This window comes from Pleurodeles waltl, chromosome 11, assembly GCF_031143425.1.
Source record: "Pleurodeles waltl isolate 20211129_DDA chromosome 11, aPleWal1.hap1.20221129, whole genome shotgun sequence".
Classification (NCBI taxonomy): domain Eukaryota; kingdom Metazoa; phylum Chordata; class Amphibia; order Caudata; family Salamandridae; genus Pleurodeles; species Pleurodeles waltl.
Window position 1 is genome coordinate 92,405,554 of NC_090450.1, and position 18,422 is coordinate 92,423,975.

The following is an 18,422-nucleotide window of genomic DNA, read 5'->3' on the forward strand; positions in this document are numbered from 1 at the left end:
ATAACGTACTACTTTCTTAAAAGTTCTTGGCAAAAATACTGGGCATCCTCCTACAAGACTGAGAGACATGTGTTTGAACAAATTTACCCAAAGACGCGAAATGGGTAAAACTCACTGATACATCCAGCCCCAAACCCACACATGCATGTACACCTGTAGCATGGTTTTCACTTCACATCCCTGGAAATAAAAAACAATACCACAGTGATCAAACAACTTTTGTTTTTTTTATAAAGTCACATATTTGTGAAGAAACTATTTGTTTACAAAAGACGTGTATGAGAAATAGAAACCAATATAGTTAACCAATCAGAGTTCAATGCTCTTACATGTACATTCATGGTAGTTTTGAACCCTTCTGTGTGTGAAATGCATTTTCCAATCGTTTTTAAAACTATTAATGTGTTTTACTTTCTGTGCTATTATTCATATGCTGGCAAAACAAACAATATAAAAGATAAGCACAATATTTTAATTAAAATAAGAGAACATATGAAACTAAGTAAAAAGTACAAAATATTGACAAAAAAGAAAATAATGTATAAAATGTATGCATCACTACCTTATTGTCTTCTCAACAATATAAAAGAATAACAATTAAAATCTTGTGACCATAACTTTATCACTAAGTCCATCTTTAAACCCAACTTACGAAAATAAAATCTACCATTACATCAGATTCTTTAACAGATCCCTGGCTATTAAGCACAACAGGCACAGGTAAGGTTTTATACAAATAACATCATCAGTCTTTTGCCTATGGAAATCTCTATCTAATGGCAATTCATTCTGAATCATGCATGAAAGTACAGTACATTTTGAGATAGTAGCGAACAGACAATGCAATCTAAATACATATCATTTATATTTCTTCAGGCCCTATAATGTTAATTTGGTTTAAAAATATGTTTAATGAATGAGGTGTACGTTTGTGCTTGAAGTAAAGAGTTAACAGAAACATCTTTTTTCCAAACAAATGCAAAAAGAACAAAAGTATTTAGTGGTTTGACATACATTTACCACATAAGCCAACAAAGGCAGGCTAGAGTAATCACTGAGGACCCATGAGAATAAAGATGTAAAGATGTAAATCTGCATGCCTATTTAGAACTATATAATAGCTGCCAAAGCACACAATTATTCACGCACACTTAACATTTATAAAAATAACTCTGCAAAGAAAACAGGGAAGACATTTCGATTTTCTTTTTTTTTTTTTTAAACCAGCACCAAGTGATCGATAACATTGAAATATAGAAATCTTAAAATATTTGGCACCCGTTTTGAGGATTCCCAGATGAGTAAGAGTGTTTTCAGTATGCAGTATACATATTTAAATACTTAATACAGAGAGCTATGTACAGCTAATGGCATAAGCAAATTTTTAAGCAATGTCAAATCGGGGTACTACATTTTCACCTTTTAGTCTTTCTAGGCATCCTTGGATTGATGTTTGAGTATTAATAAAATATTTAAAAATGGAGATTTTTTTTTTTTTTTTTTTAAATACACTGCTGTTTAAATATATGCATTGACAGTTTGGTAAATATACAGTTCCTTTTCAGTTACATAGTTAACATTATTCCATACACTAACATATCCCAGTAGTAGTACATTGTTTTATATTTTGAAGTTATTTCAATTAACAAAACCAAAATCAAATATATGACCAATATGTAATAGAACAGAACTATGGAATAATCAAGTCCAAAAGATAAAAATGTGTTACTACCTGTGCTCCGCTATTAGAAACAAACAGTCGGATCCAGCTGCACTAACAATTAGAACAATTATGAAAACCCTGTTTACATAACCGAGTGATTCTTGAGAGCTCAGTAAACTTTAAAAGCAGGGATATAAACTGCAAAATCTCATGATGTAATGTGTAATATTCAGAGGTATTATCAGGGAAAGAGGAACAGTGACTTGAAAGCTCTTATGCTGCATACTACTGCAATGAAATTGCTGCTCACAAAACTGGTAATAACTCAAGGAGTTGAAGGTTAAAAAAATAACTGGGTGATTAATCTGAAGTTTAGCTGTACTCCAACTGTCCAGGTAAGACGCAAATAAATGATGCATATAAGTAACTGTAGCACATCAGACACATTCCTCAGCAGACATGAGGAGGGGGTTGATATATTCAAAGCCTTCAAATTCAGACTGATCAATCTTTCTTACAATGTCCCTGTGAAAACAGAAAAAAAAGTTAACCAAGCAAATTACTGAATGCTATTAGATGGTATATTACAAATAAATGAAAATGTAAATTTGTATTCATTATTCTGGCCATGTCTCCCTACAGCTACTTTGTCACTGTTGTGAACATGCAGGTACCTGACTTCCAGACGACAGAGACACAAACTCTTTCAAACGCTGTTGAACAAAATGGCTTTCATAGTCAGCAAATAAGCACAGAATTGATCTAAAGCAGATGTTAATGCACATATTGCATGCAATATACAGTATTTTCAGTAGCTTCCTATTTCTTATAGTACCATGGACAAATTTAAGCTATTCTCACACACCGAGAGGAAAACAGGTCAAAAGGCCATCACCGCCCTCCTTCCCCCCAGCTCCTCCCCCCAAAAAAGAAAACATGCTGCACCAAAGGCATGTTTAGGCAGCTTCTCCTAATGGTGGAAAAAAATAACCACAGCCCTCCAAAATTAGAAATGTTAATACACTTAACCGCCATTACAGTTATCATAATTTCTAAGCCAAAGTCAACTAGATAGTACGTTAAGACTTCAAAGCAGCTTCCTTTCAGAATATACTTAAGACTGAATAGTCCAGATAACTGAGTGACGAAAAAGGCACATGTGCAATAATCACAGATCCCAAACAAACCTGATTGACACCAGAAAAGCAGGTGTCAGTTATATCAGCTGACCTAGAGAACACTGGTGACTGAAGTGTATACTGTTTGAAATGAACTATGGAGATGCTAACAAACAAGTAATCTATTCTGGCGTTGCTCAGCTACACGTCGCAGTGACGCAAATGCAGTGTGCAGCGCCTATACAGGGGCCACCCCAGCATGCTGACATTTGTTTTTTTGACCTTCTTATGGCAGAAGCACAGAGCCACGAATGTTGCTGATATACTGGTGTGCAGCACTAAGGGCTGCAGAAAGGCAACCCTATGCAGAAACCTGTCTACAGAGAGGGGGGGGGGGGATAGGAAGGTTGGTAAGGAATCTGTAGTTAAATACAGTATCTACCAGATAAGGCGTTACCAAATGTAAGTAACGTTCATCTTGTAAAGATTTTTAACTGCAGATTCTTTACCTTAGAATAGATACCCAAGCAATATTCCCCTGAAGGTGGGTCTGTTAACAGATTAGACCAAAATGTCTTGTAGGACCGAATGAGGAAAGTGCCCATCATGACAGAGCTGATTATCCAAGCAGGAATGCTTAGTAAATGTGTGCAGAGAGGCTCACGTAGCTGCTTGAAAGATATCCAGGACAGGGACTCTGCTGCCAAACAGTGGTTGCAGTCTTGGATCTAGTGGAAGGAGCATGCAAGCTCTCAGGGGGTTGCCTCTCGGCCAGTGTGTAGCAATTTTTTATATAGACATTTACCCATCGTGAGATGATCCTTTCCTGCACAGCCTTTCCTTTCTTTACTCAGACGTAGCAAACTAAAAGTTGATTGTCCACCAGGAACTCTTTAGTGCGATCCATGTAGAACACTCTTCTTTTGGGTCCAGGGTGTGGAGTCTCTCCTCTTCTTTAGAAAGGTGAGACGGAGCAAAGAAGACTGACCCACATGAAAAGAGGTCACTACGTTTCGGGGAAAGAAGGAACAAGTTCTTAGAACCAGTTTGTCCGAGTAAAATGTTGTGTAGGGAGGGTGCACAGGCAGTGCTTGCAGTTAGTTGACCCTCCTGGCTCATATTATGGCCACCAGAAAAGTCGTTTTGATGGTGAGTAAATGCCCATGGTAGCTGTGTAGAGGCTTGAAGGGGGCACACATCAGAAAAGGTCAAAAGCAGACGGAGGTTCCATTGGGGGATAATGAATGGTTTGGGAGGGAAATAGTTGTTGGAGTCCCTTTGAGAAACTAGTCACAACAGGTGACTTGAACAAAGAAGTCTAGTCTGGCAACTGCAAGAAAGCTGAAATGACTGAAAGATAACCTTTTACAGTACCCACAGCAGAGCCCTGCTCGGCCAGAGTAAGAATAAACAAGAAAGCTCGAGTTAAGGGTACAGAAAGAGGTCAACATTCTGGGAGGCATACCAGGTCAAAAACCTGACCCAATAGCAGGTGCATACTGTCTTGGTGGAGTGACGCTCTGCTGCCAGAATATGATAACAGACTTCTTGTGTGTATGGTTGGGTTTATGCCAAAGTCTGTCAACTATCGTCACTCAATCTCCAAGCATTAAGGCGGAGCATGTGCAGTTTCGGATGCAGCACCCTGCCCAGCACGAGGATCCTCCTGAAGGGAAAACCAAATCGAAGGACCGATGCTCATGCTTATGACTTTGGGCACCAAACCCTCCATGCCCAATCTGGAGCCACAAGGGTTGTCCGAGATCTTCTTGAGAACTCTGAGCAGGAGTGGTATTAACAGAAAGGCGTACAGAAGCCCTGAACACCACTTGGGTTGAAAAGTGTCTCCAAGCGAGAGCTGTCCTGGAAGCTGCAGCATGTGGAACAGCATAGATTGCGCATTCTCGGTGTGGTGAACAGATCTAACCAAGGTTCTCTCCCAATCCCCCTAAAACAAAAAAAAACAAAAAACAACCCCTTGCACCACCTCCAGATGAATACCTGATTTGTGATCTGCTAGGATCCATTGCTCAGTTCCTCCTCTCTGGAGTTCAGAAAGCCTGCCAGAGTGACGGAAATGACACGATGTTTCAGCCAAGTCCAGAGATGCAAGGCCTCTCGACATATGGTCCACAATTCCACCAACCTGTTTGTTGCAGTACTGTATGGCAGTGGTGTTGTCTCAACACCTGCATCAGCCTTCCCTTGATCAAAGAAGAAAGGCTTTCAATGCCAGCTTGATCACCAGCAGCTACAGCACAGGGCGTCTCCAACCAGTCACTCTTGAGCTACTGGTAGCTTGCGGACAACCTTTCAGCAACTCAAGGCCCATTGCCCACTTTTGAATCCAGTCATTTTGTTTATTTTTAGACCTTTTAGGCCTCTTTTCCGTTTTTGACTGCTGTCAAACAGACTGCTCCTACTGGCTATTAAGCTTTGCTGGGGATGCGCGGGGTGAAGTGGGTGATGTCATGAAACATGAGCAGTGTTAGACTGCCCACAGGGAACCGGGACAACTGCCTTCTGCTGCCCGGCACGCGCTTTGATCCTGTACAACTGCTGCTCCCAGAGCGGCAGCTTTGGAGGCCTGTTGCCCCTACAAACCGACCAGAGGTGAAAAGCTTGGCACCTTAGGCACAACCACTGGCTAAAGTTTGGTGGCAGAGAGATGCTTAAACTAAATAAGTAAATAAATAAAGATGCCTGTGAAATGCTTTATTTGAGGCATTAAAATGCTAGAGATACTTTGTTTCAAATGGATTTTCAAACATTCATGTTTTAATTGAATAATGTAAATTAAAAGCAGCCTTTTACAGGGATATTTTATTTTTAAAACCATAAAAGACACTGCAAGTCGTTCCTTGTCACAAACTGTAGCCAGGTACATCATTTTACATTTCTTTTCATTACATTTTAATGAAACAATGAGAGTAATGTAAAATAGGTTTGTGCCTAGGGACAGCTTGCAAGAGGCACTTTATTTAAAAAAAAAAAAAAAAAAAGTAAAACGCTGCTTTAATTTAATGAAATAATTAAAGACATTTATATTGAAGTGTTAATGTTATGGCACAATGAACACAAGGCTCAACACATCCCTTTTAAATTTATCCCATTTGAAAAAAGTACCTCCCCCTGTAACTGCTATATTTTTCTGTTTAAATGTGGCCATTAAACAGGAAACGCTGAGACATAAACCAAGGTAAGGCGTATGTCAATTCCTTGCAAGAGCACAGATTTAAAAATACTGCAAATAGTGAAACACAAGTCATAGAAAAATGGCATATTTAAAAAAAATCACAACTTTTATTTCTCAAACATACAGAAGCATTTCATCAGAGTATCAATTATATCACTGCACTGAGAGGCATTTTTTGAAGTGATAGTTTAACAGGAAACAGCCATGGACTCCCACAGTCCCAGATGACAATGCTATATTAATGTACTAAGAGGCAAGTCATGTGTACCTTACATATGGCAGAACTTATTATATGGAGCAGCTTTATACTATGTCAGGGGACATATTTGTAAATTGCAGTGTACACCCGAACGCAAGCATTTCAAGATGCCTTCATGTGTGATAATAAGGAAAAAGAAGATATAGTGTAATAATAAAATAATTGTATTGGAGAATTTGTATAGCACTTATTACCCTCATGCGGGGGCACTGAAGCTCATACATGGTTGGAAAGCTACACCACACAGAGTGTGGTTGGAATGTTGTTGTCAATGTTTTGTAATCCTATGTGGGAAGTTTTTCCATGTCATGGGTGATGACCATCAAGATGCATTTTCCATGTTATAGGATGTAGCAGTGTGGTGGATGACAAGGTATGAGAGACAGCAGTGCAATATATGGCTTTTACTATGCTGGTTGCTTTGCACAACTCTGCAGATATCTATAATTTCTTAAGATTGTAGTCTACTAAGCTGGTGACTCCAGATGCTGGGCTCTCACAATTTGTGGAAGAGGAAAGCCGGGACTAATGTCACGTTTTCTCTTTTCATATTGTGTATTGCATACACTGAATGGATTGCTCTTTCTCAGTAGAGGCCCTTTAGTCAGTGAAGCGGACCATGGGTGGGAACTATGAGCACAATGCACGCGTTCCTCTGTCTTTAGTAGCTCACAATGATTTTCACTGATCAGAAGTAGCTCCTGCTACATGAAAGGTTGAACACCCCCCAACCCCCCTGCAAGTTGATGTAGAGCCCAGACTTGGTTAGAGACAAGAGCCCTCTGATCTGCACCTCTCCCAGATGGCTGCCCCAGTCCAGGAGTGACGCATCTTTCACTACAGTCAGCTCTGGTTGGAGAAGGGAGGGGGGTCTGCTGCTGACCCAATCACAGTTTGTGGTTAGCCACCAATACAGGTATTTTGCAATTCTCTACGAGAACTTGGTGAGGTCGTCAAGGTTCCCCTGATGCTGTACACATTGGAACTCGTCCCACTGCAGAGCCTGCATATGCCAATGGGCACAATCCCTAGCAGGCTGCAGAACACCAAGAGTCCCAACAGCCTTAGAGTCAGACACACAGATATCCAGGATAGAGGCTGAAATATCAGTTTGGGAGGATAGGCCAAAAAACAGCACTGTGTCCAGAACCACTCTCACCAAGAGCATATGAAAGTGAGGTGTGGCTTTGGCATATGGATCGTGTACCCCAGCAAGTGGAAGAGGTTTGCCACTGTCTAGAGGTGGGATAAGATCGCCTAGGGCAAGCCTGCCTTCAACATCCGGTCATCACGGTAGGGGAATACTGGAACCCCTTACCTCCACAGGTGTGCTGCAACCACTGCCATCATCTTAGTGAATACCGGAGGGTTGGTGGTAAGGTCAAAGGGGAGCACAGAGAACAGATAATGCTCTTGGCCTACCATGAACCACGTTCAACACCCGTGGGCAGGCATGACGGCAATGTGGAAGAAGGTGTCCTACAAGTCCAGCAATACCATCCAGTTTCCATGGTGAAGGGCAGACAGAACCTGAGCCAATATAAGCATCTTGAAGTTCTTCTTCAGGAAAAGGTTGAGAGGGAACAGGTCTAAAATAGGGTGAAGGCATCTGTCCATTTTGGGCATCTGATATAGCAACCACGACCTCCTTCTGATGCCAGCATCCTCTCTATGGCTCCTAGGGCAAAAGAGCCAACACTTTGTAACAAAGCAAGAAGAGATGGTCCTCCCTCAGGTGGTCATGAGAATGTGGCTGGAGTTTCCAGAAAGGTGAAAGACTAACCTCAGTGGACGATTTGGAGTACCCACTTGTCTGATGTTATGGACTGCCAGTGAGCAAGGTGATGGCAAATCCTACCTCCCACTAGGTGCCCATGCTGGTGTGACGGCAAACCAAAAGGGTTTCGTGGCTGCAGCTGCCGGGGCAGGGGTGCAGGGGGTCAGACTGGCCAAATGTCTCACTTTTGGTCCTGTGTGATCTATGGGAACCATGTCCTCTCCCATGATAAGGCTGGGAATCCTGTTGTCTTTTGTGGCTGGATGGGAAAGCATTTGGTTGGCTATGGTAGGGAAAAAAGGCCGAAGCAAGTTGGCAGAGGGCCATGGATAGGTCCCAAAGACCTGGCCATATCCTGGCTTTCTTTAAAGTGCTCCAGTGCCGAGCTGAAAAGCCAGTGGTTCTCAACCAGGTGTGGCATTTAAGCTCCACCGACGATTCAATTGCTCTGCCTGGCAAGGCCTTTGTGTGCAGACCATATTTAATCTGGAACTTCTCTGTATCTTGCCCGTCAGCAATAGCTTGGATGAGTATGGCTCGGGCCACCTCCGACATTATGGGCAGGACTTGTGCAACCGAATCACAAGCAGTGTGGGTGTATCAGCCTAAATGGCAGGAAGTGTTAAGCGACTGCAGTGCTAGCCTGGGGGAAGAGAATAGCCTCCTGTCAAAGGTGCCCACCCTTTTAGATTCGTTATCCCGTGGCACCGAAAGGAAAGTGACATGGTTAACTCAGGAGGTGGAGACTTGTTCCACCAAGCTCTCCTGGGTCTAATACCGGGTGACAAAACTGGGGTACCCAAGAGTGGGAGATGGTAGCGAGCAATTGTCCTGTGCATAGGTGCCCCTGTGCAGGGCTTAGATAAGGCCCATTCAGGGTGTTTATAAGGGCTTCATTAAATGGGAGCAAAGATATGGAGGGGGCAGCTCCTGGCTGAAGCACTTCTGTAAATACTTTCCTTTTAACCGCCACAGAGGGTAAGGTGAAGGTCCAAGACCTCAGCCACCGTTGCAAACAGACTCCCTTCTCTGTAGCCACAGTGGGAGGAGACACCAAGCCAGTGTCTGGGGAGGTGTCCAAACCATTTCAGTTCCTTGTCCTAGTTATCTTTGAGGTCATCAAGGTGGGGGTAAGGGTACTCAGAACACTTCCAATCGTAGCCTATCAAAAGAAAAGGGCACTGACTCAGACTTGCGAAGCATGGTTGCAGATGGTGCCGGAGTCAGACAATGCTGATCTTGCTACCTGTCAGGGATGATGATGAGGGTCAGCTCTGTTGTGGTGTGTCGGCAGTGCTGAGAAAGGCAGCACAGGGGTGGGCTACATGGAAGAATGAGGCTGGAATCACTCCGGATCGAGCACTGAATCCATGGACCCCGACTGGGGCTGAGGGCCAACCTGCTGGTGGGAATCCAGGGGGGTCTCACTCCACTCAAAATTATGGGGCCTGGAGACACTCCAGAGGGGTTGGGCTGCCCAAAGATGTGGACACTCTGGGAGGCACTTAGCTGACCCAGGCACAGGCTCAGAGGTGGAAGCAAGGCCTTAAACGGAGCAAACGTTTCCATGCCTCGTCTGAGAACTTAGACTGGTGCGGTGAAGTTGACGAGCACTTCGACTTCTTACATTTGTGGGACTTAACGGATTGCTTGGAATGGGACGCGAGTATTGGCAGCGGCTCCGTGAGTGGTTTTGGGACCTTCCGTGCGACCGGGAACGTGAATAGTGTGGGTCATCAGACATCGAGCAGCTTAGAACTTCAAAGAGCATTCCACGAGTGCCTTGAGATTTATGGTGCAGCAGTCATCTCAGTTCTTGGAGTCGTGGTCCCGCTCAAAGTACCACAGACAAAACAAGTATGGGTCTGTCACAGAAATATGCCTAGGACAGGGACCTCAAGCTTTGAAAACTGCTGTTTTTTTTTTTTTTTTTAGGTGATATTCCTAGCACACCATGAGAATAATCTTGAAAAATAGCTTTGACAAAGCATCTAAAAAAAAAAAAAAGGCAGTAAAAAAAATGACTAGGGGTTTCTTTTTCCAGATATGCACTGACTGCACGGAAATAAAATAAATAATGTCAGTGCATTGTGGTGGCACCTTTATAGGCACTGCACGTCAGTTCCAGCGTGGACAATACCATCCCAGAGCCGAATGACACTACTTCCAGTCCCCAGGGCTAGGTGTCAAGAATTTCCAGATCCAGGCTGACGGCTGGGAATAAACTTAAGTAAGGAATCTGCAGGTAGAAGCCTCTATCTGATACACATTATTTACAGGTAAGTCATAGGAGATGTGTGGGTCACAGCTTGTCTGTTTCCCTAGCTAAAGTTGGTAAGTAGGTAGGGCCAAAGCTGCAATTGCCATAGAGCCTCTGGAAATGTAACTGGGCTGTATGTAAAGGTGGACCAGTAAAGTTGTATTATAGCTACACAAGATAAGAAAATCTAGTGATAAGGAAAAGTTACTGGTCTTTGGCATGTTCTCTCCTACAGATACTTGATCCTTCCATAGATGCCTCAAATGAGAAGTTTCATCAAATGTCCAGACTGGACTCTTTTTCTCTTCCCAGCAGTACTACCAACTGGCACTTACTTCTGTCCCTCTCTTTCCTCACTGGGGAGGATTAAATTCAAAGAACAGAAAAATCATCATCAGAAGCCAGCAGCTAATGAAAAATAATCAACAATATCAAGATTACATTATAAAGAACATTACCAAGAAAAGTACATTTCCTTTTAAATGATGGGCCTTCCCACAGATCTCATCTTCCGAAGAGCCCCAAGACCAAGAGTTTAAAGGAAGAAGAGGGGCGGAGGTCTTGAAAGACTTAGTTATACCAGAAAGTGCTGCAAAACAGCCCTTTTTAAACTGCGCTCCTGTAGTCATCTCAAACTCCAGACACTTGCATTTTGTGCAGGAAAAAAAAAAATATATAAAAAGTATATAAGAGAGCCTGACATATGTTGAAACTGGGTGTTCTCTCAACAGTGTTGGGTCTTTTTGAGCCAATTCATGGCGGACAGTAGCGAAAACGTTACCCACCTGGTGATGGTCTGCTCCCTCACTATTTTATCTTTAGCTCTTCAAAAGCCAAAGAAAAACTGCTAATCCAGCCTCTCGGATGTTGCTACATATCTACTGAGGGGCTTTCTCACGGCATTATCCGTGAAATGTCTCAACAAGCTTTGATTAGTCAAATGGAGGTGGGCAAATCCACTTTTCAGTACACATGAAATGTTGACATCACATTAGGTAAGAACAGCTGCCTTACCATCGAAATGACCAAAAGAAATGTAGGGTGGTTTAGAAAACAAACAGCATTGTACACAAGTAAAAACCAGTTTGCAAAGTACACAAACAGATGCCTATATAGCTTTAATGACATAAAGCTTGAATACAGGGGAATGGATTAAAATTCAACGTATAATTAAAACATGACTATTCACCAATGGCACATTTCCCACTGAAACAATTTACACTAGAGCAACTGAGATTTCAGATTGCCATTTGTATTCCAAATCTACTGTGTATTATCGACTGACATTTTATTGACTAGCAAAGAAACTATGGGTCATTAAATAAGACAATGTGGTCCTAAGGGGTCTCAACTATATGGAGGACCTAATATGTTGAATTTGAATAAGTTAAGGGATATAGGATTAGATTTTCAACTAACTTTAAAGTATAATCTTTACATAAAAAGATTTAAACAATATCTCCAACCCTTTATCAGTGTAAAACTGTAGTGTCCTCTTTCTTGGCATGGTTACCCCCATTTTCTGCCTGTTGTCAGTGTGTTTGACTGTGTTCAATGGGATCCTGCTAAACAGGACCCCAGTGATTATGCTCTCTCCTCTAGATTTTGTTGCTACTTACTTTTTCGTCCCACAATTGGCATACTGGTACCCCCATGGAAGTCCCTAGTATATGGTACCTAGGTACCCAGGGGATTGGGGCTCCAGGGGATCCCCATGGGCTGCAGCAGTTACTCTGCCACCTAAAGGGAGCCCATGCAAAGGACTCTGCAGGCCTGCCATTGCAGCCTGTGTGAAATGGGTGCATGCACCGGTTTTCATTACAGGTCACTATAAGTCACCCCTATGGTAGGCCCTCTCAGCCCAGAGGGCAGGGTGCAGGTACCTGTGTGTGAGGGCACCCCTAAACTAGCAGAGGTGCCGCCAAAAACTCCAGATCCATTTTCCTAGACTTTGAGAGTGCGGGGACGCCAATTTACACGTGTACTGGACATAGGTCACTACCTATCCAGCTACGTAACGGTAATCCCGAACCTGGGCATGTTTGGACTCATACATGTTGGAATCATACCCCAATATTGTTGCATGTATTGGGAGTATGATTCCACACACTAAGGGTGCTCCTTAGAGAACCCCCCCCCCCCCCCCCCAAAAGCATTGCTACCACCAGTCATACAGGGTTTTCCGGGTAGCCCAGCTGCTACCACACCCAGACAGGTTTCTGCCCTCCTGCTGCTTGATCTGATCAAGCCCAGGAAGGCAGGAAAAAGGATTTCCTTTGGGAGAGGGAAGTAACACCCTCTCCCATTGGAAATAGGTGTGACTTTCTTGGGAGAGGTAGCCGCCTCAAGCCACTGGTTTGCTTTGAAGGGTAAATTTGGTGCCATCCCTGCAAAAACCCGTCCACATCGGTTCAGGGACCCCAAGTCCCTGCTCTGGCCTGAAACTGGACAATAGAAAGGGGAGTGACCACTCCCCTGTCCATCACCACCCCCACCCAGGGGTGGTGCACAGAGCTCATCCAGAGGGTCCCTGGGTTCTGCCATCTTGTTTCTAAGGTTGGTAGGGAACTCAGAGCATCTGAGTGTCCAGGCAGGTGATGTCAGAGCCCCCTCCTGACAGGTGCTTACCTGGTTAGGTGACCAATCCCCCTTTCAGGGCTATTTAGGGTCTCTCCCTTGGGTGGGTCCTCAGATTCGGCTTGCAAGATTCCAGCAGGACTCCACTGCAACCTCTGCTTCAACTTCTGGCCTTCAGAACTGCGACTGGAACCTCCAGGACCAGACAGGCTTCTTCCAAGAAGAAAGGACTCTTCAGTAACATTGTTTCCAGGGCTCCTGCCAGTTTTGCCACAATTTCCTCGTTGTGCATCCTCAGAAGACTGCAACTCTTCAGCCTGCACAAGAAGGAGGAATCTCCCTTGGAGTGAAAGAGTCACTCCCCTGCAACCTCAGGCACTGACGACAAGCGACTACCAGCTGCATGGATCCTCTCTCCTGCTAAGCTGTGTGGATTCTGCATCATGGGTGGTGGTCCGGAGTAGTCCTCTTGGTCCTCTCTGCCAGCTGTCCAACTTTGGTGGAGGTAAGCCTTTGCCTCCCCATGCAGGACAATACCCCCGTGCACTACATCTCTTGCAGCTGTCAAGACTTGTTTGCATCTCCTCCAAGGGATCTTTAGGTGATGTGCATCTCCAGCACTCCATCCCACAAAGCACAGCCTCCTGCGTGGTTTTCCTGTGGCAAGGGGTTCACTTCTGTAGTGCTGCATGGGCTCCTTCTGTGACTGTGTCCCCGTCCTGTGGGACTCCTGCAGGTGGTGCTGTTGCTCTTGTGGACTCTCTGCGACACTGAGGGTCCCCTGTGACTCCCTCTCCTGGGTTGAGTCGTCCTGGGCCTTGCTGGTTCCTGGCAGCACCTCTTTTCCACTAACTACGAGTTTGCCTTTGCCAAGGCTTGTTGGTGGAATTCCTGCACTGACACCTGTCTGCAATCTTCTATCCAGTATATGACTCCATCTGCATCCATCAGGAACTCTTCATCGGCTCCAAGGCTGCAGTGCTGACTGGTTCTTCATCACTGTCGACCAACTCCTGCATCCTCGCTGGGTGTGTAGTACCTCTTACTCCTCCGGGGCTCCACTGTGACTCTTGGACTTGGTCTCCTCTCTCCACAGGTCTACTTATTCAAGAATCCACAACTGGTTTTCTTGCAATCTTCTCTGGGTGTCTTCTTTTTCTTCTTTTGGGTGGTTGGGGGAAAAGCCAGTGTTTACTCCTGCATTCCTGGTCGCTGGGCAGGGGTACTGTGTTACTTACCTTTGTAGTTTTCTGATACCCCCAGCTCCCTTCAAACACAGTTTACTTACCTAGGTGGGGTTCCTTGCTCGCATTCCATTTTTTAGTATATGGTTTGTGCTCCCCGTAGGGTCACTTGGTTATTACTGTTTGCACCGTTTTCCAACCTTTTCTATGCCTATTTCAGATTGCTAGTGTATACTTCTAGTGCAATCACGTACCTCCTAAGGGTGGGTCACAGGTCAAGTATTTTGTTGTGATTTGTGCCAAAAATAAAGTACCTTTATTTTGTACAACTGAGTTTTTCTTTCATGTGTGTAAGTGCTGTGTGACTAAAGTGGTATTGCATGAGCTTTGCGTATCTTCTAGATAAGCCTTGGCTGCTCATCCACACCTACCTTTAGAGAGCCTGGCTTCTAGACACTGCCTACACTTCACTAATAGGGGATACCTGGAATAAGGTGTAAGTACCATATGTACTCACCAGGCCAGCTTACCACAAAAAACATGTAAATGGGAGCAAAATAAGCTATAAACCAGTGACAACAGAATATGTTTTTTCACACTTCAACATGTACATACATAGTTAAACCTGACCATGTAATGGCAAACCTATACAAAAAGTACGGTATTTGTGCTGCTTCAATGCAGCGAGGCAGCCCCTGAGTCTTCAAGGGTTGCTCAACGAACAACCATCTACACTAAGCGCTCCATTTTAGCCTTCACCACTGAGATCTCGGAAAAGATAGCCCTGATTTTCTCACTCAAATCACCTTGAAGAGCACTGATTAGAGTAATGGGAGTTTATGGTGTTCTGGGGATTAGGGTAGATTCGTGAAGTGCACAGACTCACAATGCAAAACAGCGCTGCACCAGCGTGATGATCCTTATTTTCATTACAGCTAACACAACATACTGGGTTCATGAACAGAAGCACACAGATGGAAGGCCCGATCAGTGGAACAGTCCTCAATCTTCACTATGGCCCCAAGTGACAATGCCGCGGCTTTGAACAGTAGCACGCAGGTAGACTGCATGATCGGGGCAATAATTCTCAATCTTTACAGCAGCCTCCAAAATCTCACATTCTGCTTCAGGGATGCTCACAACAGGATCCCCACTGGACCTCACTTCCAATATGAGCACTCCATCTCCTCTAGTCCTGGCAGGCAGGCCGATGCTGGTCCTCCAGGTTAAGTGGTCTTGATTCTCATGCATTATGTTCCCTCACCTAGTAGGGAGACTGGCATCCTAGAATACGTTTGAAGTGCAAAAAAGAGCCTGGCTCGCCCTTCCTCCAGTATGTGCGTCCCACCCAGCTATTAAGAATGCTGGCAATACACAAAACTGTCTGGGATGCTCCTCTACCTCCCCATGCCTCTCTAAAGCATGGGCATCCAATATGGAGCATAAAGGCCTCCGTGTAATGACCATACACAGGCACACACATTATAGCATTCATATGCATGCTGCACAGCACTACATACTAACATGATGTAGGCCAGAGACATGTTAGGTGTACAGCTGCTGAACTGTACATGAATGGACAAGTGGACCTCAGTCCAGTGACAGGTAAAAAGGCATGTTCAATGTAATGATCACGGTCACACACAAGAAAAATAAAGAAAGAAATAAAACTTTTAAAAAAATAGGTATGCTGTCAACACTGCACTCGAAAGCTTTAACTCTGGACAAGAGCAGTTGCCATTTAGCACTACCAGGGTAGACAGGCATAAGTCCTGGTGCACAAGCACGATTCGTGCTTACTCAGGACCAAAAAAAAAAAATAGGTGCCAAGGATCCAAATATCGCTCGCTGCAGCTGAGCTATATAGGGAAGAGGTGCATGTCTATTGTCATGCAGGGGACTTTTCGATCCTAACAGTACCTATACTCATTTCTCATATAGGCAAGGGCATATAACCCCCTTTCCAACATCAAAACCTCATCTACGGGGCTCCACAATACTTTCAATTTCTATATGGCCCTTGGGACAATAGAAAGTCCTCAAGATACCATCACTTCACGCAACCCTTCCCGAAGGAAGTAGCTCTTCTAAAAGAGTGCATGTTTGCGCCATAAACCTTCACAGGAGACAACCTCGTCCATTCATCCAAGCATTCTTGGTTCTCCCTGGAAGATCCTGGTTTACTCAACCTAAGCGAAAGCCATCAAGTGGATTGCTGCTGCTGGCTCTCCAAAATGCTCTCTATCTGAATGATGGATTAGTGGGAGAGTAGAGCAATTCTAGCTCTGGGCTCACCACACAGCCACTCCCTGTCACGCATCGGTCACACTCCCTCTTGTTCTTCACTAATGAGTTCATCTCATGGCTAAGAAGCATAATAAGCATTGGCAAAGTCAATAGGTTTCACCTATGCAAGAGCTTCTGGCTTTGCAATGTTGTACACCACTGTTTCTGCTGTTCAGCAGTGCTAAAAAATTAGTGGCATAAAGGAGAGTGGCGTGCAGTGAAGTAGACTGAAGTGTTATCGAGTGGCTTAGAGAGTCGTGAAATGGTATTGAGTTGAGTGTCATGGAGTGTTGTAGAGTGGTGTTGAGTGTTGTGGAGGGAGTGGAGTGTCGTAGAGTGCACTAGTGTTATAGAGTGGAGTAGTGTTGTAGAGTAGAGTGTTGTAGAGTAGAGCAACAGTGTCATGGAGAGGAGTAGAGTGAAATAGAGTAGAGTGGCATACAGCAGAGTAGATTGTCAAAGTGGAATAGTAGAACGGAGTGGCATTGACTGGAGTTGTGTGTCGTAGAATAGTGTATATTGCCATGGAGAGGCGGAGACAGAGATCCATATAGACTAGATTGCTTCTGAGTAGAGTTAAGTGGCGTAGAGTGAAATGGGAATGTGACAGTAGTCAATCTTGGGTTCTAATGCCGCAATGTCATCACTCTACTGGACTTGAGGCAAAACATACTACAGTGTCACAATTTGGAAATGTTCGGAGAGAACATATCTATTGAGAGGTTTAAGATTCAGAATTCATCTAATAGAGACCCCTTTTTGAGGATTAGGAAATAAAGTGAGTAAACACCTTGTGCCCCATTGCTGGCTCATAATTACTATTCTGTTTGTGACAATCAATGTGCAGTGAATACAAAATGATCCTTGTTCATCTTTGTAGTTCTCCAGCGTAGGTAACTTTGGCTCGATGGTACTCATTTGAAGGAGAATTTGGACATCTTCCTCCAACAGACACACATGTTCGTTGCTGAGAAGGTATTTGTGGGGGGAATGTTTACTGGTGTTGTGAGAAGTTCTAAGAAATAGACCCACTTGTCTTATATGATTTCCTGCCAGAGGGAGGAAATCGTGGGGCCTTCCCTCTACAGGTGTAGTGTGAGTTCAGGGTGGAGGGATGGGAAATCATTGTTTGGAAGTGAAAGACCTTTTCTAGAGCCTCATTTTTTCCCTACCTCTGTTGTTATTTCTGTATGGCCCTCTGGAGCATTCACTTGGAAACTGTTGGTGGTAGGGTTGCTGCCGTCTCTGGTATGAAGGGGTAGCAGAGGAGGTGGTGTTACTGTCTGCCCTAAGCAGCTGCCTCCGAAATGGCAGCATTGCTGTGTGAATGTTTGAAGGGCACTCATAGCCCTGGCTATTTCAGTTTCTTTCTTCAGTTTCTCCAGCATTTGGTCAACCTTCGGACTGAATAAGTATTTGCCATCAAAGAGCAGGTTGGGCAAATGTTGCTGGGCTTCTGATTTAAAACCAGAACTATAAAGCCTGGCTACTGGTATTGATTCGGCAGTGTTGGCAGTATCCAAAGCATCGCAGATGGTAGTGTTGCAAATAGTTCTTCCTACATCCACTAACTCTTCAACCCTTTGCATATATTCCCCAGGGAGATCTCTCATATTTTTTTAATGGACCTCTGGGGCGACAATCCTAGCTTTCACAGGTTGCTTAAAGGTGTCTGTGATAACCTTAAGCACTCCCTTAAGCATCAGGAGGAATTGATAGTGTCCTGGGATTTTGATAGCGACTATCTGGAAGTTACCATCTACCTAGAGGACATGCATTTTCACTTTATGGTAGATGGTGGCCCTATGGCCTTGTGGTAGAGGGTAGTGTCATCTAGGTGATGGCCAAGCAGATACAGTTTGAGGTCTGTATCGCCCAGGGGATCAACACTAATTGTCCCATGGGTCGCCGTAGGCACAGGGTCGTGGGGTATGTCCTAGGGGTCTGCAGGATGCTTTGGGCTGCTTTCCCCTCAAGATGATCTCTGTAGAGTGGGAAAGCTCACGGGGGAGGTGGGAGTATATAAAGGAGATGTGTAGAGGAGGTGGTGGTGGTAAGAGAAGGGTGACTATGGATGGGCTAGTGCCTCTGTCCTTTTGAGC

The 18,422-nt window shown here is 44.3% G+C and overlaps 1 protein-coding gene across 1 annotated transcript in view; it reads right to left on the reverse strand.

Moving 5' to 3' along the window:
* Nucleotides 1–208: 208 nt before the first annotated feature.
* The window catches only part of PRKCI (protein kinase C iota), a 224,825-nt gene continuing 206,611 nt past the window's right edge, over nucleotides 209–18,422 (reverse strand). Inside the window, exon 18 of the mRNA XM_069213180.1 lies at nucleotides 209–2,188. Coding sequence (XP_069069281.1) covers nucleotides 2,101–2,188 — 88 coding nt within the window. The 3' untranslated portion in view covers nucleotides 209–2,100. The remainder of the gene's footprint in view (nucleotides 2,189–18,422) is intronic.